This window comes from Gymnoscopelus braueri (genome assembly GCF_963280865.1).
Source record: "Gymnoscopelus braueri genome assembly, chromosome: 2".
In the NCBI taxonomy this organism is placed as follows: Eukaryota; Metazoa; Chordata; class Actinopteri; order Myctophiformes; family Myctophidae; genus Gymnoscopelus; species Gymnoscopelus braueri.
The window spans coordinates 54,006,206-54,031,509 of NC_137604.1; the positions used below are offsets into that span (position 1 = coordinate 54,006,206).

The 25,304-nt window shown below is 39.3% G+C and overlaps 1 protein-coding gene across 2 annotated transcripts; it reads left to right on the forward strand.

Annotated features, from left to right (window-relative positions):
* Nucleotides 1-1,412: 1,412 nt before the first annotated feature.
* On the forward strand, nt 1,413-22,960 carry arhgap19 (Rho GTPase activating protein 19). 2 transcript variants are annotated; one of them, XM_080419370.1, is made up of 12 exons: nt 1,413-1,485; nt 4,570-4,844; nt 5,519-5,599; nt 7,742-7,951; nt 11,045-11,271; nt 12,183-12,269; nt 13,763-13,828; nt 15,064-15,288; nt 16,008-16,121; nt 17,296-17,406; nt 18,122-18,220; nt 19,100-22,960. In XM_080419370.1, the coding sequence occupies exons 1-12, from the start codon at nt 1,442-1,444 to the stop codon at nt 19,154-19,156; spliced, it is 1,596 nt and encodes a 531-aa protein (XP_080275496.1). In that variant the 5' UTR covers nt 1,413-1,441; the 3' UTR covers nt 19,157-22,960. The 2 variants fall into 2 exon arrangements, with proteins under 2 accessions (XP_080275496.1, XP_080275497.1); XM_080419371.1 differs by having other exon boundaries at nt 19,142-22,960.
* The last annotated feature ends 2,344 nt before the right edge of the window (nt 22,961-25,304 follow it).

The following is a 25,304-nucleotide window of genomic DNA, read 5'->3' on the forward strand; positions in this document are numbered from 1 at the left end:
TTGTCAACTTCCTAGACAACCAACATCCCAGGTCTTGCCCAGGGTGCTACCAAAGTGGTCTTGCCCTTTAACAACTTAAACACTCAATATTTAGTAAACTTGACCTTTGGCTCTGGTCTGCTCTTTTTGCTACTTTTGTTAGCCTGTAGATCTGCTATTTTCTGCGAATGTTCCCACCAGAATAGGGGTGATAGGGCTCAGTGGTTAATGTAAAAAAAGAAGAAGAAAAGGATAGGATAGGGAAAAAAAGTTCTATCACACAAGATTTGGCGGCCCCCCTGTAGTAACATGAGGACCCCCTTGCGGTCCCGGACCCCTGTTGAAGACCTACAGTAATAGCATGTAAGTATGGATAGGCCTTATTATTGAGTGGCCACGGACTGGAGAACACATTTTAATCCTTGGCTGACATGAATAATGTATGTAGTATGTTCACTATGTTATATAATGGTCAAACACACATTTCTTTAATGCTGTGGGTTCTTTGTTTGTTTTGTAAAACAAATTTATAATTTTGCATCATATTCATGTATTGGTCAATGAGTCCCAAACTGTTCATAAACTTAATATATTGATTGATTGATGTCTTTATTGATCATGAAATAAAATCATACGTCACATCCCACATAGGCCTACATGCTACTGCTACATCTGTAACAAACATCTGACCCACCATAATCAACAGGATTACAACTTATTTCCATTGCGGTCCTTACATATTTGATGTATTAAGGCATTAGATTTAATGTATTCTTTCATATGCATTTACATTATTTGATATACATAATACAATATGCATGACATTAAATGCAGTACCTTGATGCACCACATCATACGACACATTCATGCAAAATGTTGTTTTCCTCTGGACGAGGCCAGTGAATTCAAACCGACCAATAGGAGCACGGCATATGCAAATCTCAGCTGATTTCCCCCGCCCCTCTTTGATAACCGACCAATCAGTGTCTAGATAGGCCGGGGTTTGGAGGACAACCAGCGTTGCCATGTCCGCTCATTATAAGCGACTTTGGGCTATTATTTTCTGGTAAGTTGCTTTTAAATATTGTTTAGTTGCGGGTTGTGGTTTTTTTAGCTTGTTTTTAAAGTGTTGTTATGTGGGCTTGCATTTTTATTTATCATTGTTTAAACCAGTTCTCAAACATTTGCATGTCAAGGACGCCCTAAATTAATGTATTTATCTGCAGACTCCCATCTGAAATGATGTTTAACTTTAAAAATATGTTCCAAATATTTGACTTTTTCTTTTCAAGATATTTTAGAAAATAGCAGATCAGTTGTAGATCGGCTATTTTCAAATAGCCAATAAAGTGCTCATGTGGCTCTCTCTTAGCTTGTTTTCATAGACCTGGCTACTTATTTCTCTCACAAAACCTGGCAACACTGATGAGGACAACACAACAGCGGTGCATTCAAACCAAGTATGGCTGCGGACAAAGATATTGATGAAAACACTCACAATAGACGGTAAGAAAACACTGAAAATAATAGGTGTACATTAATACACAGTGGTGTGGTCGTGAGCAAATACAACACTGAATATAGGTGTGTATATAACGTCAACAAACGGCCATGCAAGGCGCCTGTAGAACTGAAGCTGTGAGAGTGAAACAAACGTGTTTAAATGTAGCTTTAGCTTGTCTGTCAACAGCTTTTGAAGGGCTGCACGATGACAGCTGTTTCCTTGTTGTCAGCCATCACGAAAAATGAAAGATTTGGGTACATTTATGCCACTTACAACTTTGGTTACACAAATAGTGGCTGCAGGTAATTCCAGGAACATTTCTTTGGTTTACATTTGATCATGGGCTAATAATGCGAGGTCGGTTCACGTTAAACTTAAAGGTAGGGTAAGTGATTTTCTTTGGTCAAAATAAGTGTTAAATAGCTCTATATTCTGATAGTACTCATTGCTATAGCCCTGAAACATGACTGTCATACTAGCTGTAGTATACAACCCTCGTAGACGTATTTATGATTCTGACGTTTTCAATCTACGAGAGTTGTAGGGTGCACTTCCTATAGTGCTTTGGACTTTCAGCACTATGCCCCGTAGACACTCCAAACATTGTACAAAATGAAAATAAAGGTGCTTACCGCCGAGCCCCAAATGTTAACTGGGTCTACGGGGTAGTAGTGTAATGTAATAATCCATATCTTTCAATAAAGAAGTGTTTTAATACCGTCTGTGGCCGAACGCCATTTTGTCACCCTCGTTTACTTCCTGTTTACATTTAGTGTAATTCCGGGTTCCACCGGATGCGCCCCGTCACTACCCGTCACTACCGCCCATTGGGAACTTCCGACAGAATCGGCCACAGACGGCATTAAAACACTTCTTTATTGAAAGATATGGATTATTACATTACACTACTACCCCGTAGACCCAGTTAACATTTGGGGCTCGGCGGTAAGCACCTTTATTTTCATTTTGTACAATGTTTGGAGTGTCTACGGGGCATAGTGCTGAAAGTCCACAGCACTATAGGAAGTGCACCCTACAACTCTCGTAGATTGAAAACGTCAGAATCATAAATACGTCTACGAGGGTTGTATACTACAGCTAACTGTCATACCATGACAGTCATGGTGCCGAGTCCCCCTGGTCTAAAGTTGTGTTCGATTTTTTCACATTGCCATCTCTCACATAAACATAAACGTTCAGATTTCAAATATAAAGTGCTTACCACCGAGCCACGGATGTTACAAGGCGATGCGGACCGCGATGAGTACCCGTATCTCCCGTATTGTTCGATAAAAAGCATTTTAATCCCATCGCCGGCCATTTTCTTTTTTTCTTTTTTTTTGTTTTGTAATGTATCAGAGTGCAATACACCTCCCAACCATTAGTGTCGCATGGTTGAAAGTATCGGAGACAATTTGGAGAAAATGGCCGGCGATGGGATTAAAATGCTTTTTATTGAACAATACGTGAGATACGGGTACTCATCGCGGTCCGCATCGCCTTGTAACATCCGTGGCTCGGTGGTAAGCACTTTATATTTGAAATCTGAACGTTTATATTTATGTGAGAGATGGCAATGTGAAAAAATCGAACACAACTTTAGACCAGGGGGACTCGGCACCATGACGCTTGTATACAAGCGTCATGTGAACCATGGCTATCATTGCTATAGAGTGTTTGTTCAGTAACAAGAGTCTCCATGTCTCTCCTGCTCTTTAGTAAACAGAAAAAAAATCAGGTCGGGATACCAATTTTATCCAATCAGGATAAAGAACTCAAGACAGGATACAGATTAAAGAAGTGAAATTGGAAGTGATGACACAAAGAAATGAGCAGACACACTTGGAACCGGAACACTATAAAAATGAAGCTGATAAACCTGAACCTATGACCTGAACATGTATTTTTTTGTTTATTAAAGAGCTAGACAGACAGGGAGACTCCTGAACAAACACTCTATAGCAATGATTACTCTCAGAATTTTAGAGCTTTAACATTGTAACACAATTTTTTTTCTGTTTTAACCAAAAAATATCACTTACCCTACCTTTTTAATGTTTTGTGTAGGCGACAAAAAGCAAATCATGTGCTCAACCTAGCCTTGGATCAAGACTATCATATCATGTACATCGATTTTTACATTTGCATATTATAGATGTAAAAGTCAGACTCGATACAAAACATCTATGATAGTCTTGATCCAAGGCTATGCTCAACCATACCCACTTGAACCCCAACATCCATATTCTGAGGGTAACATATTACCCAAAAATAGCCGATCTACAAGCTCACACACAACAGTGAATTGCGATTGCCTGGTGAGCTTGTAGATTGTAGACCTCTTCAATATGGCTTTCCCCAGCTACCCCCCCCCCCATTTCTCATCATTCCACTGTTTTTATTGATTTTATTCCTTATAGCCATAGCCTTTTCTTAGTGTTTTTTCCTAATAAAGTAGTTTTTCTTTTGTTGTTTTCTCCTCCCCCCATGTAAAGCGTCTTTGGGTACTTAGAAAAGTGCTATATCAATTTGAGATATTATTATTATTATTATTGGCTATTTTGGACAAAGAGATTTGGTGTAGAGGGAAAAAAGCAGTCCTAGTATAGAGCCAAATTGGGTCCGTTTTACTAAGTCTATAGGCAGTAGTACAGTTAGGCCTGTCACAATCATTACATAATCGTCTAATCGCAATTATTTGACATAATCGATTTTTTTTTTAACTGTTCACACATTTTTAAATATTAAAAAATACATTTTCAAATGTATAAAATTATTAAATAAGTCAATTTCTTTGTATATTTAAGTTATTTGTCATATCGGCCCTGTGCAATTTTTGATTACGAAGCCTAAAAGGCAAACAGAAATTTATTTTATATTCATATGTTCCAATGCTCAATGCCAAACACACAATTAAATCGTTAATCGTGTTAATTATTTGTGACCATTTAAATTTGTAATCGTGACAGCCCTAAGTACAGTGTGGGCTCTAGCTGTATTATCATGTTTGTGCGTACAGTACACACCATATTCATTCATAATAACGTTACGTCATGCTTGTCTGTGTGTGTTTGTTCTCATGTTAGGGGTACAGTGTGCAGCATGGTTATCAGTAACGATGAGACACCCAGCTCCTCCCGTCCTGGCCGTCCCACTATCATCTTCAACCCTGATTTCTTTGTGGAGAAACTCCGCCACGAGAGTCCAGACGTCTTCCTGGAGTTGGTGCTCAGTAATGTCACTCGTCTTATTGACCTGCCGGGGACGGAGTTCGCCCAGCTGCTGGGAGAGGAGAGTCCCAAGACCCCCAGTGGGGGAAACGGAGGCTTCTTCCGCTCTCTGAACTTCCTTAAACGCAAAGGTCAGCAGACCAAGAAAGATGCTATGTCATAATTTAATATTTTGTTTTTGGAGCTAGCGCTCAAGATATTCTTGCTTGGGTAATTGTGTGATGCCACAGACATGCAGTGTTGTGGAGCTGGAATGCAATATTTAAGGTTCTGTCCTATCGTTATCATAGGCTCGCTCTACCTGCCTCAACCTCCTCGCTCGATCGTTGTGTGTTTGTTTTGGTACTCTTATCGAGCATGTTGACATGTAGGCATGATTGTTTATATACCGTAATTTTCGCACTATAAGCCGCACCTGAGTATAAGCCGCAGCAGCTAAATTGAATGATTTGTACATATATAAGCCGCACTGGACTATAAGCCGCGGGTGTTTTAATGTTTAATTTAATTTAGGTCCCCTAGTGGCCGTTAGCTGTAAAAATCCATAGATAAGCCGCACCGTTATATAAGCCGCAGGGTCGAAAAATTGGAAAAAAGTCGCGGCTTATAGTCCGAAATTTACGGTACTTAGATTCTGTATTATTCTAAAAATCTAATTCAATTATTCAGTATGTTAGTTTCTTGTCCTGTCCTGTGAGGGGACTTGAAAAGCTGCAAAGAAATCTGTCAGAGATCTGCAATGGAATGTGCTAGTTTTTCTTTCCTAATTTGAATGCACTGTCTGTTCTTTCTGTCACCGTCGCAGATAAGGGGATAGTCTTTGGGACACCTCTGACAGAAGGGAGCATCGCACAGATCTACCAGCTAATTGTTTACCTCAGCAAAAGTGAGTATAGACCAGTCAAAGTTCACGGGCATGTTGTGATTTCATGTGTTGTAGTTAACTTCCATTATTCCTACAGAGATTACATTTTAAAAGAAAGAAATATGGTCATTTACTCTGACTTTTAAACCGTATGATGGACCACTGAGATTAAATTTTTTATGAGCACTTAAAGTATGTAAAAATTAGCCGACTGATTTAATTTGGATTCCATACAAGCCAGCATGTATTCTTTTGAAAGCATGTTGTCGAGCACCGAAGCAAGCAGATCTACAAGCTCACAGCAAGCTTGTGAGCTTGTATATCGTCGGCTATTAGTTATTTTAAGGTTAAAGAGTATTTGAAATGGTCAAACTAGCAATAGAATACATGTTTAGAAGCATCTTCAATAAACATGAGTGGTCTCAGAAAAGTCATAAAAGCGTCATCTGTGATTTCTCCAACTGCTTGGCCTTATGCTAGAACAGCAGCAACAATAAAACATAGGTTTACTTTAGAACGATAATACCTAAACATCATTACATTTTCAGTCATGAGATTTTATTTTGCTTTATTTCATGAGGACAGACAAAGATACTGAAAAGATATTGTTGTATATAACATGTGAGCTGGTCTATTCTATTACCAGCTCTAAATGTGTGATGCCATTCAGTACAGAACATCACAGCACGATACAGAACAGAACAGAACAATAAAGCACACGTAAACTCCTCCAAACAGACACATTATGAACTAAATTCAAACAGTTATATAAATAAGATCTAAATGGCGTAGCTACTTTATATGAACAAATCTCAACATAGCCAAAGAGTCAAGTTTCATTCAGTAATCTATGTTGCCAAGCATCAGATTCATACTGTATTCATTTGTAATGTTTTTATAAACAAGGTAAGGCAATGTTCATAAACTACAGTAAAAACAGGACTTTTTACAGACAGCAGTCAACAGACAAAGAAGTATAAAACAAGAAAAAGGTGTGGTCTCAGTGAAGCAAACGGTCCTTAAAACGTGTGCTTATCTTGGCACAAATGCAGCGGAAGGTAGATAATATCGTCATTGTCCGGCACCACCCTAAAGCATTGCAACACTCTCAATAGAAGTTTTTCACAAACATGGCAAACGTTGTTCCACTTTATCTTAGCGGTTTCTATATCTGTGGCAAGGTGCAACAAAAGTACGTCTGCTATGTTTGTAAAAAAGTTTTATTTCCTTGATCCACTCAGGTGTTCACACTTAAATTCACACATCCTCTTTCACACACACAGCTTACCACATTCTAGTTTTCAGTTTCATATACAAGTTTACTTTAACTTTAAAAGCCTATTACTGGAAATATGCAAAGAAAAGACTGGCAATATCCGGTACCAATAATCAACATAATGTACTATGGCCAGAACAGCCCTATCCTTAATAATGTTATTCTTCGACACATTTTCAAAAACTTGTAGATTGGCTATGCCCAAAATAGACTGTTGATTTATCATCAATGAATCTGATTGTTTAATCAGATGGTCTACTTTCTGTTGAGTTTTTTCAAAACCAGAAACATTTCATTTGACCTGGGTGACATTTGGTCAGTGAATGATTGACACAGTACCCAGTGCAGTGTTGATTTCGTCAACTAAAACTATGACGAAAAATGTTCGTCGACTACCTTTTTCACTGACAAAAACTCAATAAAAACTAAGCTATGATGACTGAAACTAAGACTAAATAATATATTGACAATTTAGTCAACAAATAAAAACTAGACTAAAATGTTAGGGAGGGACTAGTGGAGAAGAGATCCAGTAGAGATCCAGTAGTAAAGACAAGTCATTTCATGTTTGGTTGCGCTCGGGTGTTGCGCTCTGAAAAATAGCAGATCTACAAGCAGCTCATGACACGCTGTGAGCTTGTAAATTAGCTATTTTCAGCATGCAACCGAGTGTAAAATCAGCCATTACGACACCATCAAGGCCCGGCAACATACATTTTAGTCGACTAAATCAACTGTAGATTTAGTCTAATAAAATCTTATGATATTTAGTCGACTAAAACTAGACTAAAACTTTTCAAATGACTAAAATAAGACAAACTAAATGGAATTCTGTCAAAATCAACACTGACTCCTGTGTCCATCCATCCATCCATCCACCCATCCAGACCTACACATGGAGGGGTTGTTCCGGGTCCCAGGGAACAGCCTGCGTCAGCACGCCCTGAGGGAGCTCCTGAACAGTGGCGCTGATGTGGACCTGGAGTCTGGGCTCTACCATCCCAACGATGTGGCCACTCTGCTCAAGAACTTCCTGGGAGAGCTGCCTGAGCCTGTGCTCACTCACAGACACTTCCATGCCCATCTCAAGATAGCAGGTGACACACACAGGCTACGTTCTTGTGCTGGCCTCACTTCTGTTTTTTTAGCTGAGCTCTGTAACTTTATTTGCTGTTATAAGTGGTGCAGCGGTGTCTGGAGACGTGGGTATCGTCAAGGTGGTCCATGCCCATGGCATTGGGGGGGGGGGATAACACAATAAGCTGAGGGCATAATAATGTTTTTTGATTTTGGAATATAATATCAACATAACTATTATGGTGCTGCAGGGGTAGACATTAAGGGAAATTTGCCACTGACCCTCTGGGCAGAGCCACAGCAGATGGCTCTGTGCGTGATCCAAAACGTCATGTTTTAACGGTACAGAGACAATTTCACAAATCTTTACAAAACACAGTACTAAGGGGAAATGGTGTGAAATTATTAGATGTTAATGTTTTAATTTTATTTTCAAGGCATTATTTTCACTGGCCCCACCGGGCAAGTGCTTGGTGCGTTCGGCTGGTCTGTATATAATGTATTGTATTGTTGTCTTCTTAAGGTATGATGATGATGGTAATGATCATGTACTTTATTAATTCCCAGAGGGGAAATTATCACTTTTATCACCAGCACAAAAACAACAAAATACAGATATTAAACATAGGGTGTCTGCCTTGTGTTTTAAAAAAGTATACCATCATCAACATTATCAATATTCTGCTTTTTCAAAGTAGTGCTACAGAAGTCTTAGATCAGGTTATGTTAACACCACTGGTTTTGACTGCCCTGTAGCTTTTGTTACATATGGGCTTGCAGGAACCTTTTGTCAGTCCTTGTTAATATGCTTCAAATGCAGCATATTTCCAAATGGCACTCATGCTGTTAATCTGGCAGTTCCGGATAAATGTTCAGCCAGATCACACTAGGCAGAGATGGAAAGAGAAAGTTGAAGTTCAATTATTTGACTCATATTTGTCACTGAAAACCATTCGTGAAAGCTCTGTGCACTTTAGCGATTTAACACCCGCAAACTACAACATTGTGACAGCTAGTCGAGTGAGGAGAGCTGAAGACAGCACTGTGGGGGCTGATGTATGTGGGAAACGAGGTGTGGGTGTCTCTTTGTGTGTGTGTGTGTGTGTGTGTGTGTGTGTGTGTGCGCGTGTGCGTGCGTGTGTGTTTCCTGTGTCACTGCGGAATGAGGTTGTTTTCTTGACCTAGGCAGAGTTGAGAAGAGTTACAAAATGCACAGCTGGTGTCTATTGTGTGGCAAATCAGCATAGAAACCATTTCAAAATGTCATTATCATTATGCTAGGGAAGGGAGAGATTGAAAGAGCTAGTGCAGTCATTTGAATCTTGTCCAGAGTACCTCATAATTCATTTATCAATTTTCACGCAATACCAAAGTCTCTATGCATGCTCTTGTCATCTTTAGAAAGTTAAGTAATCCAAGGCTTGGTGCGCTCAACCCACAGAACTTAGATCAGTGCTGGAGGAAGATTATAAACATACAATTCCCACTCACAAAAATAGGTTTGAAAGCTTTAATGTACCGCAGGCAGCAGTCACAAACAAACGTGTTTCTCTGCGCTTCTGGCCTTTGTCAGTGCTGACAAAGTGTGCTCATGTTGACTGCTGCTGAGGCACATTCAAGTTTTAAAACCTGTTTTGTATAGTGTGTGGATCTTTAGCAGGTTAACGGGTCCACAAACTATAACACTGACAGCTAAACAAATTGAATGAGGAGAGTTGAGGGCAGCATTGTGTACAAGGTGCGGGGCTGATTTGTACATGTGGGTTACATGGGCAATGGTGTGTGTGTGTGTGTGTGTGTGTGTATTGTCTGTCGCTGTTGAATGAGACAACTGTTTTCTTGACTTTTATACTATGAGAAGGGTCATAGGAAAATGGTGGCTTGGATTGATAGTGTGGCGAATTGATTGTGTATTGACAAATACATTGTGTATTGACAAATACATTTAAAAATGTATTTGTGACAACAGTAAAAAATGTGCTGCACACACACTAGTCTCTGTATATGACCTATACCTTCTGAAGGTATACGCTATACATACAGACTTAATTTATAAAGGGTTCCGGGGCTGAAAGGCAAAAATATGTGTGGACGACCGTCACTGGATGTTTCATAGGTGTTCTTTCCTTCCTACATAGTCAGTGCAGGTGGTGATAGCCCCCCTCCATGACTAGTAAACAGGGTGACTCAGTTATTCATTTAAATTCGGTAACTTTTTAATACTGTAGAAAAAGTAAAAGAAAAAGAGTTAACTTCCACATCTAAAATTTAAATCATTAACAGGAAGATGGTCTGTGTAATGCAGGGATGGCAAACTCATTTTAGCTCAGGGGCCACATGGAGGAGGGCCAGAGGGCCAGAGGGCCGGACCGGTACCGGACCGGTACCGGACCGGTACCGGACCGGTAAAATCATGGCATAATAACTAATAATAACAATAACAACAACTTCAGATAGTTTTCTTTGTTTACTTTACTTAGTTAGTACAAGCACATTCTGAAAATGTAAACTTCACAAATAGGTATGGCCAAATGGAGACATTTTATTAACCGTTTACCGTTAGGCCTTACCGATTAATTAATCGATAACCGTTAAGATTTTTTTTTTTTTGTGCCAAAATACATTTTTTTTCAAAGGGGCAAGTCTACACAGTTTGTTTTGTGTCTCCAGCAGAGTTTCTAGTGTCTCTATCTCTCTCTGGAAGAGGTTGCACATGAACTCTGCAGCCGCACTGAGGCGCTCCAACACAAACAATACCAATACAAAGACGAGGAAGAAGAAGAGGAAAGTGGAAGTTACGTGTGGTTGCAGGTGTAAACTTGGCCAAAAAACAATTAAAACATTTTTGGCACTAAAAAAAAAAAAAAAAAAAAAGTTACATTTTTTTTTTTTTTTTTAATGCTTTGCAAAATCATCTCGCGGGCCGGATTAAACTAGTTAGCGGGCCTGATCCGGCCCGCGGGCCGTATGTTTGACATCCCTGGTGTAATGTGTATGATATGTGTGAAGCTGTGAATATACAGTGACATGTTCACGACCGCATTGTCCTTTTTAATTGACATGTCCCTGTTTGTGAAGATGATAACCGTATCCATGTCATGTCCGTCCTCCAGACATGACTCTGTTCAATGAGCAGGGCAACAAGACGTCCGCGCCCGACAAGGAGCGTCAGATTGAGGCCTTGCAGCTGCTCTTCCTGCTGTTACCCCAGGCTAACCGCTCACTGCTCAAACTTCTGCTGGACCTGCTCTACCACACCGCCAAGCAGCAGGACAAGAACAAGATGTCTGCCTTCAACCTGGCCCTCATGTTCGCCCCACACGTCCTCTGGCCTAGACATGTAAATATTTGTAATTGTGTGTGTGTGTGTGTGTGTGTGTGTGTGTGTGTGTGTGTGTGTGTGTGTGTGTGTGTGTGTGTGTGTGTGTGTGTGTGTGTGTGTGTGTGTGTGTGTGTGTGTGTGTGTGACTGTGGATGATGATGCTTTTTTGATAATGATTGCCTAATATGGTTTACACTGTGGATGATGATAAAGATTTTTTTGTTATGATTGCCTAATATGGTTTACTGTGTGGATAATGATGATTGTTAGAATGGCAATAATAAGACTTAATATAGTACTTTTGAAACAGCTGCTTCCCATACAATCAATAATCCGACAAGATAAATTATAGAAATGCCAGAGACATGAATAAAAAACTTTTACTGAATTGAAAAACTTTTACTGAAGGTAAAGCAGGTGTATTTGTATAGAACATTTAATACATAAGTTATGGTGCTCTGAATAGACGTCCAAAGGCATTCAAAAACAATGAAAGCAAGCATAGTTTGGTTATTGTCTGACATAAGTCTATATGCATATACTGTACATATCTCTGTCGAGTGGAAACCTCATGTAAAAACAGTTACTTTTCAGAATTCAAATTCAAAAACTGCAAACGTAGCAGATCTACAAGCTCGAAATGAGTCGCTTTGCGTCGCAATCTGCTACTTTTGATACTTTTGTGTGTCGCTGTAGTGTGATCAAGTAGGGCGTTAATTTACAAGTTAGAATATGGAGACAGGAGGTTTCTGCCCGACAACAACGATATACAGTAAATGTGCAGTGATGCAATGTTTTGCCATGATTTGTAGCACATTATTATCGACACGGTTACCTTTTCACTGTATCCTCATACAGCATTGCATTGTGTTGGAGTGGCCTGTGTTTGTTTCTCTAAGTAACCACTGTTTGACCCTCACACCCTCCAGATGACAGCTGCTGACCTGAAGGACAACCTGAAGAAACTCAACAATGGAATGGCCTTCCTCATCAAACACTCCCAGAAACTCTTCAGGGTAACACACACACACACACACACTAACTAACCATATTACAGTATAGACCGCAGTATGGCTTGCTCATCTGTATATCTGTGTTGTTGTTTTTTTCTTGTATTCATTAACAAATGGTTATTTTATCCATCCGTTCCAATTGGGGAGATGCTGAATTTCAGCTTTAAGAACTAAATGAACCCATAACATTCTTCATAGCGCTTTCAAAGGAAAAAATAAATACACAAACGTGACGCATGGATTGTCAAATGATATATATAATTTTGCTTTGAAAGGAGGATTGATTATCACACCTTCAAGCCTTGATAACGTACAGAAGAAGGCTTGGAACAGCATGGCTCTTTTAATAAAATGGGATAGCATACAAATACTAGCCCCCCCACCCTCCTAGCATCTGGATACAGGCCATATGTAGTTTGCTTTGCGTCCCACTGAGAGTTTATTGTTCCCTTTGGCTCCGTTTTCCACTGCCTTTTATGCAGGTGCCAGCTGTTAGGCCAAGTTAATGGAACGGAGCCAAAAGAAACCGTTTCAACATTCTGGCAAAGACCACACGTCATGACCAATGACAATAATTCTAACGTCGTATGGCAGAACTGCGATTTTAAACCCAATATGCTTAGTACAAATGTAATTCGTTTTGGTAGTGTATTGTAATCAAGAATGAATAGTACATGTATATTACGCTCGTACGGAAAATGAGGTATACATAATGAATGTGATCATTATTTTAGCAAAATTTCATGTACATAAATCCAAATTTAGTCATTCCAAACCTTTTTTCATTTTGAGATTGAAGCCAAGCAGTACATTAAAGCAATGTATGACTTAAAAAATAAGAAAGCTGCAAGAACTGTCCTTTTTGTGTTCACTCTTTAATGTTTTCTGTTAGTAAATCCCCCTGGCTCTGACAATGTTGTATTGTTTGTATTAATAACTGTGGTGATCACATATCCTTTTGTTAAAAAAAACAATGTTTTCCATTTGTGAGTCACTCCTGGACAGACTGAAATAATTGACGCTTGTTGCAGGTTGAAGAATAGAATGTCCACTCCAGGCTTAGTTAGGTTTCAAATTAAAGCCTGATTTATTTTCTTCTTTTACAGAGATGCATAAATGAAAAGAAAACTAATCTTGCAATAGAATAGAACTTCTTTGCATGCTAGAGATTTATTTTGTCCTATTTTAAAGACACTGTGCTTCTCACTCTGTCACGCCCCTAGAATGACGCACTTGTCCTTATAAAGAGACCTGCCGGGGGTTGAGCACATTACAGCCATTAGTAGAGACACAACTCAATACAAGGCCAATGAATAAAATAATATTATTAAATATAAAGAACTGGCTCCTACAATAACTTCTTTGTTTGTATTGTATCATATTGTACTGTATGTCATGATTGTTATAAATAAAGATTTGTGAAAGGAAACAAAAAATTAAACAAAAATAACGCTCATACTGGATATGAACCATCACCTATCTGTTGTTTCGTCCAGGCTCCAGTCTACCTGCGGGAATATGCAAGGATGCACTTCGCTGGAACTAAGGCCCTCCAGACCAAGGTTAGGAGAAGTCATGGATTAAAGTTCTCAGTCACCACGACTGACTCATTTGGATTCCATAGAAGTCAGCGTGGCTCCTATGGAAGCTTGTCGCACACTGAAAATAGCCGATCTACAAGCTCACAACACGTCGCAGTTATTAGTGACTTCATGGTGAAAGAGTATTTTAAGTGGTCAAACTAAGAAGGGGATCTCTGATAATAAAATCAAAGAAAGAGGTCCCGCACACTGTCTGGAACTTGTTTTGACCTTCATCAGGACAGACATGTCTTCTTTGATTTTATTATGAGAGATCCCCTTCTGAACATTTGCACCTTTTCGTCCTACGCACTGGTCAACCTTTTGAGGTGTGCATCGGCCTCCTTCTAAAAGTGGTCAAACTAGCAATAGAATACATACATGGTCAGAAGCATCTTCCATGAAACATGGATAGTCTCGGATATTTCATAAAAGCGAAAAGGTCAAAGCCTCAATCTGTGATTTCTTCAACTGGTCGGCTGTATGTAGAACGGCAGCAACATAGGTTTTTAGAATGATAATACCTAAACATTGTCATCTTACGCACTGTTCTTTTTAGGAAACTGCACTATAATCACAGATTGGGACAACGTGGTTCAGTCATGAGATTTTATTTTGATTTATTCCATGTATACTGCAACACCAACATACATTTTCATCAGCCATGGCTTTACATCAGTTCTCCATTATAACTCATAATATCCGACTCCCACCTCTAGCAAATTAGACGACGTTTCCTCAACTCCACATTTTGACCTTTGGAATTGATGAAAGTGTAGTGCCAATTGTCACCACCAGAGAGCAGTACTAGACTACACCACACACTATGACACTATCATGGTGCTTGATTTCAAACTGCAAACATTGCTGCAGCATCATTTTCAGAAATGATGTGCTTGACTTGCATCCATTCTGTGATGTATACATGTTTGTTCACGTTTGTTGTCTGTAAATGAAAAGAAAAACGTTTAGCAGTTGCATATCGTTGCTGTCGGGCATAAACCTCGTATCTCCATATTTCAACATGTTTTATTTTGAAGTGAAAGTTGTTGAGTGTGTCTGTGGGTTTTATAAATATTGAACCAATGAAAAGTATTAACATCACAGGTTATTTTTTGGCTGTTACGCTTTTTAGACATACAAGTGTTTTGAGAGACTTTTCAGTGGCAAAAACCTTAGAGATTACTTATGAACAACCCTATCTCTTCTAACTTCAGGATGATCTGGAGCTGTTGGCTGCGAGCAGCTCACCCATGCTGCACGTTGCAGGTTCTTTGAAGAGGCCTGCTGAAGATATTGCTGACGTTGAAGGGCCCAGTTCCGGGCAGCAGCCGTACCAGTCCCCAGCTCAGAACCACACCGAGGAGGCCCTCAAAGAACTGTTCATACACATCAACCACAGCATGCCTGACTCTGCCAAGAAGAAGAAACTCATCCGACAGGTATTGCTCGGCCCAAACGTCCTGGTTGAATGTATTTCACTAGACGCAGGAGGACATTAAAGGAGAATTTCGCCCCAGGCTTCTTTTTACCTTTATTTGAGGTTGTTAACTCTCCATAAGAGTGGTCCAGGAGCCCAAATTCATAACAAGCTTTTTTTCTAGTTTATTTGTGTCGTTTAGGACTTCAGGGATGTCACTGCACGTTTGAAATCTCGTCTCGCGAGACTTCCGGGTGCTATAGGGCATAGCAGTGGTGGCCATTTTCTGGTTCCACTTCAAAATACTCAATGCATTTTTCCCATTGACATTTCCAAAAATATTTACATCAATTAATTTAAGCCTAGAATCAAGCCATCCAGGGTCCTGGTGAATCATGACCATACATTTTTTTTTCCTGTGTTTTTTATTTTATTTTATATTTAATTATATGATATACTATATTTAATAAATACCCTTTGTTTTGCCGTTTTCAAAAAAGTTTTTTCACAGAATCAAATGTTTTATGGTCATGATTCACCAGGACCCTGGATGGCTTGATTCTAGGCTTACATTAATTGATATAAATATTTTTGGAAATGTCAATGGGAAAAATGCATTGAGTATTTTAAAGTGGAACCACAAAATGGCCGTCACTGCTATGCCCCATTGGGGTAGACGGTCTTCTGGAACAGTAAAAGAGCATAAGTGTAAATGTAAGTCTCCCCCTCCCCTAAACCCAGATAGCCAAGCAGAACCCCAAAGGAACACCAACCGATGATGATAACCACCAGTCCTCCCCAGCCTCCCGCAAGAAACACCACCGGCGCTCACGTTCCTTTGGTGGACTCATTAAGGTACAAGGTTTCTACACTATAGGACAGAGAGATGTTGATCATCTTCAGCTTATTTTCACCTGACATCGAGTAGGTTCACTACTAACATATTTGGAGGAACAGGCGATCCCTCACAGTTCCGCTCACTGCTGGACAGGCTCCCTGACTGTAGGGGTCTTTAATGTTAGTAGTGACACAGACAGACCTGTCACAATTATTACATAATCGTCTAATCGTGATTATTTGAGATAATCTCAATTATTTTGCGTATTCGTCGTCATCGTTTCCATGTTGAAAAATGTTCATACATTTTCAAACATTTTCCAAAAATAGCAGAAATAGTTGATCTACAAGCTTACAACACGTCACTTTGTGACGCGTTGTAAGTTTGTAGATCAGCTATTTCTGCTATTTTGAAAATGATTAAATATGTCGGTAATTTCTTTGTATAATTTAAGTTATTTGTCATCTACCCTGTTATTATTCATACTATGTTCCAATGTTCTATGCCAAAAAACAGAATTAAATTGTTAATCGCAATTATTTGAGTGACGATTAATCGTCATCTTAAATTTGTAATCGTGACAGCCCTAGTGACAGAGAACAGCCTCCCATGCCAGCTTCCCACCTCTGAACATAATGTAGTAGACAGAGAATACCCTCCCATGATACCTCTGAACGTAGCCAATTGTGTTCATTGGAGCACCGAGCAAAGCCGGAGGCACTGTGGAGAATTGAACTCCAATCTCCATGGTGGGTAGGCTGGCACTTTACCTTTTACTTTTGTGCCCCTATAAGTTGCATTTTGTTTGGAATTATACAAGTTATTTTGTGAAAACATTAAAGCACTATATTGTGCTTTAAAGCTTTCTCTAAACAATAATTTATACTCCATAGCATTGCTAATCGTTTGAATTGGTCACAAGAATGTTTCATAAATCATAATGGTCTCAGATATTTCATGAAAGCAAAAGTTAAAGTCTCCATCTATTATTTCTACAACTGGTTGGAAGAACCGCAGAAACATAAGTTTAGAACGATAATCCCAAAACTCTACTAATTGTATTAATTGTTTAGGAAATGGAGCGTGTGTTTTGTTAGGTTAAGTCCCACAGATTGGGACTTGACCTAACAAAACTTTAAAGTTGTGAGAACTTTGTTTTTGCTTTGTTTCTAATCTGTTGTGTTGAATTAGCGTAAGAATCGTGGAGAGCAGCTTACGACAGAGAGCAGGAGCAGGCATGTCTCTCCAAACACTGTCACCATGGAGACGAAAAACCCTGGGAAGGAGAACCTTCTACAGTCGGTGAGCCACTTTCACCAACATAATAACGAATGTGTATTGAACTTTTGTAAACAGCATTACAAAATGTTACAATTTGCAATAAAAGCAACAATAATAACCCATGTAATAAAAAACAAGGTTGTGTGAGATTTATTGCAACTTTGCAATACGTGAATAAACTGATTTATCTATTTCTTAGGGCAGGTCCTACACTACAGTACCGTCAGCAGTTTCTGATGTGGGCTGCAGTTCAAAAATACACTTATACAGTATAATGCATAATAAAAACATTGATTCAGAATATTCTTGGCACAAAAAAGAATAACGAGCACAAACTTAATTGGAGTATTGGTTATTTTTTAAGTAACAGTCCACTACTAGATACACAAATGTTTTAGTGCTTGGTTTAGTAGCCAATTTGGCTGAATTGTATTGTCATTCCTTTTTATACTCTAGCAGTGGTGGTAAAATTCTTGCTGTGGTGATACACTAATCCAGATGAAAAACACATTCTCAGTTACTTACTGTAACAATAACTTGACTTCATGTTACCAGGCTCATGTAATTTTTCATGTTCTACTACTTTTACAACTTGCGTTAAACAGTCAGAAATTCATGGTTTATAGCCCTTGTACTGTGAAAAAAAAGGATGACGTTGCAGCCATTATTTGTGCAAACCATTACTAATGACCTAAACAGCGGGTAATTGTGTGTTTTTTCTTGTCTTTATAAACAGGTGACCAGTCCATTGAATACTCCTGTATTGAGGAAGGCAGCAGGACTGGTAGTGGAGACTTCAGTCGGTAAAAGACTTGTTAAAGTCTCCAACTCCAAGGTAAGACAGAGACGCTCGTGTTCACATTAGCTAGTTTCACCCAAAACTAAATTATTGGAACTCTGATCAAATCTGATGACTGATGATAAAAATGTGATCAAATGTTTGTAACTTGGGTGTTTCTGCCCTCGACAACAATAAATGTATGTATAGTATAGATATAGATTTCCACTTTGTCTTTGAACAAGGTTGGATTATGAACTTGTTTTTCCGCAAACCCATATCCCTTATTTATTCAGAGAGCGAACAAGAGGCAACGCTTAATTTAATAATTTGATTAACATTAATGTCAACAAGGAACAACCCCCCGGTGAACAAAATGGTGTTTCCACTGGGATTTTCCCCATGTGGGGAGGGAGAGTTTTCTGAGCACACAGCAGATGCTGCTGGCAGGCATCTCCCTTGTTGTTGGTACACAGCCATTCTGTGAACCGTCAAGGGTCACTGTGTTCTCTCCGCTCGTGTGTTTTGCTTCCTTTGTGCCCAGACAACCTCCAGTCCAGTGTCTCTGTGAATTCTACCAAAGCGTCCGTAGCAACTGTTTTTGTCATTTAATCTGAGTCCATATTTGACTATTGAGGTCCTACAGCCAGGTTGACCGTTCAGCATGTGGCAGTTAGTCAGTGGTGGAACGTTAGTTAGGACTAACACACACACACACACACACACACACACACACACACACACACACACACACACACACACACACACACACACACACACACACACACACACGTCAGTGCTACAAGGGGAAAAGAAAAATAAGTGCTTGTTGAACCTTTGCAGTGAGATATGTTTTTCTTTTCTCTTTTGTCCCTCTCGTTCCTCTGTGTATAAACCTCCCACCCCCCCCCCCCCCCTCTCTCTCTATCTCCCCAGGAGTCTCCCTCCCCTTACAGGATGTGTTTCTCTCCTTCCCAGGAGATCTCAATGTAGAGACACGACTCTTCCGCCTCCTGGACCGGGGAGTATTAGCTTTTACGTTAATCATTGTTTTCATCCAGTGATGCTTTTTTGTTTTTTTTACTTTTTATGAAACTTTTACTTTTTAATAATCAGCACCACACAGTCATACAAACCAATCCAAGGCTGACTTTTATGTAAATTATAATCCATTGTATGCACCGAAAATAGCACAAGCTCACAGTCACAACGCGGGCCATCGGCTGTTTTCGGTGTGTGACTGCCATGACGAATCAGGCTTTTACTTAATTCTCCTTGAACTAGTTGTATGGTTTCTCGTACAATAGTGCAGATTTGGTTCCTAGAGTGTGGCAAGTGTATTGCCCTAGTTCTAAAGACTTGCGTCATGAGTCATGACTATAAATAATCTCAGTCATTAATTTTGTGATTGCCAGTCCAATCTTACTAATTGGGGACTGAGCCAAGCAGACAAATGTAACTCAGGCCTTGGTTTGGTTTGGCTGTCTGTGGCCTGCGTGTGCCATTTATAACATGAAACCTTTGATGTTGGCTACTGTATCTATGACCACTAGCTTGCTGAGCAACTTCAGTATTTTGTAGTGTCGTATATGTATATATATGTGTTGTACAGTATGTGTTTGTTTCTGTTTTTTGTCTTCACTGTACAGTATTTTGGTACACTTTGGGCTCAGTTACAAACTCTTTAAAAAAAAAGAAATCTTTTGTGTGTGTTAAACTAAAGCATATGCATTTGATTGAGCGATACAGTATTTTGGTACATTTTGGGCTCAGTCACAACTGGAGTTTTTACATAATTTTTTTAATCTTTTGTATGCGTTAAACTAAACCATATGCATCTGATTGAGCAATTTGCTTTTTTTAATAACGAATTATATTTCGGCTAGTCCAGCTTTGATGAATTTGGACTTATACTATGTATTATTGAGATATGAAGTTACCTTCTCAGGAGTTCTAGGGAACAGAGAAGGTCTTAATATCTTTCTCTCATGCAGGAATACAATTTATTTTTGCTTCATTGTATGTTATTCATATATGCCTCTGAGTGCTGTGCTGGTGGACATTCATTACTGTCGCACCAGACTAGAAACAAGTATAAAATATTTATTGTTCATAAGTCCAGCTATGTGTACTGTACTGTACATTAAGCTTATACGTGTTTGGCCACACCTTCCCATTCAATTGGACCAGTTCCCAATGTTCTAGCTTTGGAACTTTTTGTGCGTTTTGTTTGCGTTCACAAACAATCATTGACTGCACATTCCTGCCGGCATAAGAAAAACATAAAATGATTCTTGAAATGAGCTGTATTCCTCTTTGATAAGTCTTGGCTGATGTAGACTTCAGTGGGAGAACCGTTTACATTTTCTGAGGGTAGGAATGCTGATCTGGGATCTACTGGGTCTGCTGTGCAGGTCCACTGTACCTCAGTCGTTTTGATCTAGAAACTGATTCTAGACCAGCAGCTCGCCTTACTCTGACATGCTTTGTTACAGGCCAGTGGTTGGGATCACTGGATATGAATATGTGTAAAATGTGAAAGGTTACATTCTGTGGTTTCTTTCGTGGGAGCTATGTTTTTTTTTTAATTATTATTTTTGTTTCCAAATGGGCTGGAAAGGATAGCACTTTTAAAGTTGAGGTTGAGAATTGCAATGTTACTGAAGGGTTAAGGAAAGTTGTAAGTGTAACTGCTGGGTGTATTTGTTTTGGTGGTGATGAACATTGACCAGTACAGTCAGGTTGATTATTCCCTATTATTTTATACTCTCACAAATGTTTGCATCTGTCCCTGTGTACTGTACTTAAGACACAATATACAGTGCTTACATGATGAACGTACCAATACATGTGCACAGCATGAAGTCTATTCTTTATCAATCTAACGATAGAGGGATTATCTTGCTGACAAACTTTGCCAGGTCTGGTATTTCAGAAACGGGACTAATATCTGACACACTGGGAGCATCTGGGAAATGTATCACATTTTTTGCATTATTTATTGGTTAGACAAATTAATAACAGCCCGTAGCTCCAGTGCACTTGTATTTGTCAGATTTGTAACATTTGTAAGAGAACAACATTTGTATTACCTGGGGGGACAGGGTAGGGGTGCGTTCATGACCTGACTTAACTGATCTTGGTTCATCATTTTGTACAGCTAGTAGGGATACACTGATACCACTTCACCATGGCCAATACCTGTTCTGAGTACTGCACTTAATCCTTTGCTTATTCCATTACCAATACTGTCCTTTACAAAAAGGTACACGCTTGCATAACCTTTTCATTAAGCCTGAAAATAGCCTGCATTGTGATCTTGTAGATCAGCTATTTTCGGCGAGTGACTGTTGTATGACAAGCTTCATGTGGCTTTATTTTCATTTTTGTTTAACCTTCAGGCGGGGGGCTCAGTATCAAAATTCTTATTTGCAAGGATGGCCTGAAGAGTCTTTCACGTCGATATATTCCCCAGGTATTGGCTCAGTGTCTGATAGTGGTATCGGTGTATTACTGTTGAATTGGAGAGTTTGTGGATGTAGAAATGATGGGTTTGTTGAAAGTGATTGCATTTGTGTGCTATTGTAAGTGCAGATGGATTCTTAAAAGCATCTGTCCCTTTTGTGTTTTAAATGGTTTCATATTTGACTGCTGGTGTTTATATCTGCATAACTGAATTTAATTAATTAATTGACTACCAATTGGAAAATTGAGTTCGGTCCTCTGCTTGTTATTTTACAGACCCAGCTGTTTCAGATGACCATTTCTGTTACCAATTTATTTTTTCACTATTTATTAAGTTAGACATAATTATTTTTCATTTTTAAGAACAAAACCAATATTATCATATAGTTTTGTATTTGACTTGTTACAGGATATTTTGGTTTATTTTATTTCACCTTTAAAATGTTTTAATCTTGCTTTGAAGACCATCGGCCAAAGTCAGTGATAAAACCGGGGTGAATTGCTCAAAGGTTATTTGCCATTTCTTCTTAGAAATGCATGTCGGAGCTTTATTATAACCTTGCCAGTGTGATGTGACCTTTTCCCTTTCCAAAATGTGAAATGGTTTGATCATACTTAAACTTAGAAGGAAGTGTGGTCACTCACCAGACAAACAAACTGTGACCACAGTGTTTTCACAACACTAGAAACGGGGTCTGTAAAAACTAATAATTGTGTCTCTAATTTAGTCAGGATGTTCACACCGAGGTCATAAAGAGGTAGGCCAGCGGTTCTGGAACTTTTTTATTTCAAGGACCCCCATAAAAAAAAGAGTGTACACATGGAACCAAATGGACCCTTTCGATTCCCACCCACCTCTGAGGGGGTTATTTGGAACCTCAAGGTACCCTGAGTGTCCCTGGACCCCACCTTGAGAACTACTGAGGTCGGCTATCAACAGTACGTGTCTTAATAACCACATTTAATACTGTGATGCAATTAATTATCATACTGTATGACTAAACCCAGAGTGAAGTGTTACCCATGGCAACGTTGAATCTATGCTGGTTCTATATCATTACTCATGATGGAACGTTCTTATGTTTTTAGTTTTTATCCCCTACACTAACGTATTACGGAAATTCCTTCATTATACAAGTGGAGAAACATGTTCTAAATGTGACAAATACATTAGTAGATGTAGTAAAAGGACAGGACTGCATTTCAACATGTCAAACATTGTTTTACAGGCCAACCTTCCGCTGTTCTGCTTATTGTCTTGTATGGTATGGTCTGTTAGCCTACTGTGTCAGCATATCAGGTTTGCAGCCTACTGTGATCTGTAAAATAATGTTAACCATGTAAATTATTCCTTTGCGTGGCAGTCTCCTTTGGATTAAATGTGTTTTTCTACACCGACCAATGTTGATATCATATCTTTCTTTACCGAAGAGTTTCTTTCATGTAGATTCAGTATTAAAACGGTAACTGACACCATTTTAATACTGTATAAGAAGACTACACTTATTAGTCCAGGGGCCAACACTGATATTTTCACAAATTGGTACCACCTAAGGTGACCGTAAAGTTTTTGCATTTTTGTCTTCCTACATGTCTCTAGTTTATATTTTGGTATGATAACCCTTCCAATCTTGTAGCTTAATGGCAGTTATCACTACCTACCGGCTAATGTATCCGGTAGGAGACACAAAGTAGAATCTTTGTGTCTCCTACCGGAAATACACCCGGGCATCAAATTATTTTGACAAAAACCAAAATATATCCATGTATTCAAGGCTTCATGGGGTGTGCAATTGATAGAAAATAAATCATTTTTTGGGTGATCTCCTCCTTTAAGTTTCCCAGGGGGGGACTCTACCCATTCAGCTATGACCACCCTAGACCGAAGGAGGGTCAACTTTTACAAGCTTATGGAAAGCAGTCTTTTTTGCAAACATCAAGAATCTGAGAAGTTATCAATTGCACACCCCATGAAGCCTTGAATACATGGATATATTTTGTTTTTTGTCGCAATAATTTGATGCCCGGGTGTATTTCCGTTGGAGACACAAAGATTCTACTTTGTGTCTCCTACCGGATACATTAGCCGGTAGGTAGTGATAACTGCCATTAAGCTACAAGATTGGAAGGGTTATCATACCAACATATAAACTAGAGACATGTAGGAAGACAAAAATACAAAAACTTTACGGTCACCTTAGGTGGTAACAAAATATGGCTTGGCCCCTGGACTACAAAGTTTCATGCATGTCATCTTGATGCACAAATTATAGCCAATAACATTGAAATGGGCTACGTGCCTGTCTATAGACGAGTTGGCTGACATTTCCCAGCTAAATTAGACGGGTAGCCCAGCTGCCACTTTAAAATGTTATAATTTAGTTGAGAGATGGTCTTTAAATAGCCTGTTTTCACATTATGTATGCCCTGGCGCGTTTAGTTCACTTGATGGCGCTGTTGTATAGCGGAGAAATGGAAGCAATCACCACCATGGTCTTTGCACTGAAAAGACAAATTAAACAAATGACCAAATCTGTGCCAAATTATTGACTTTATAATTGTCTTCACCCAAATATCTCCTGAACAGAAACAAACTGGCCTTGAGCTTTTCAACTAGATTGCACTGCAGTTTCTTGGTTCAGTCAGACTTTAAAGGTCGACTTCACCCATTTTCATATGGGTGAAGTCATATAATTGGTCCTCACTAATGCTCCTGATAAAATGGTGTCATTTGTTTCTACTCAGTCTGCGTCTCGTAGGAGGGCTGTGGACACTTCAGAAACCCGTCTACCAGTGACATCATCGTTAGGAAGGTTTTTTTTTCCTTCAGTATTTCAAATATTTTATTTATTTTTATTAACGCGAGAACAATGGCTTCCATTATAGCATGCTAACTTTCCAGGAATAGAAAGCCTGTAGTGTCTATTTGCTAGGATTCCCCATCGATGATGTCACTGGTAGTGACAGGTTTCTGAACTGCCCACCACAGCCCTCCCCTGAGACACTGAGTAGACAAAAATGGTGCCGTGTTATAATGTGCAATTATATGAAGACGTGTTGAAAATGGGTGAAGTCGTCCTTTAAGTTTCCCGGGAGGTTCAGGCTCAGCATCTTATTCTCTCGTCTCTATCACATGTAATTAAACCTCTATGAGCGCTTGCCCCGCTCAGCTGCCGTATTACCAGTTTTTCCGCAGACACCCCACTGCGCCCCTTTGAGTCCCATCGAGCGCACTGCGCGCACTACTATAGTCTCCACTGGCCTGCCATTGGTGTGTGTGTTGCTGGCGCTGCTTTTGTAATTGCTCACAGTGCAGAAACTAGGCTGGTGTTTTTAATCATCTTGTCTCTTTGACTCAGTGTTAAAGAGCTCCAGCCAGCCGAGTGCGAGCAGAGAGAGGAGCAGGAACTCCCCTCCCTGTCTCTCCCGGTGCTGCTGCTGCCCATGGCATCATCATCATCATCATCAGTGGTGGTAAGAGTACTCAATTATTTTTTTACTTTAGTAAAAGTATCAATACTGCAATGTAGAAATACATCTGTTACAAGTGAAAGTCCGGAATTCAAAATGGACTTAAAAGTACAAAAGTATTGGTATCAAAATTGACTTAAAAGTACCAAAAGTAGAAAGTACTCATTATGCAGAATGTCCAATTTCAAGTTTTCAAATGTATAAT

Coding starts and splice junctions, on each gene's coding strand:
- arhgap19 (XM_080419370.1), top strand. CDS start 1,442: ATGGCTGCGGACAAAGATATTGATGAAAACACTCACAATAGACG. Junction 1,486..4,569: donor GAAAACACTCACAATAGACG/GTAAGAAAACAC, acceptor TTCTCATGTTAG/GGGTACAGTGTGCAGCATGG. Junction 16,122..17,295: donor CCTTTGGTGGACTCATTAAG/GTACAAGGTTTC, acceptor GTGTTGAATTAG/CGTAAGAATCGTGGAGAGCA.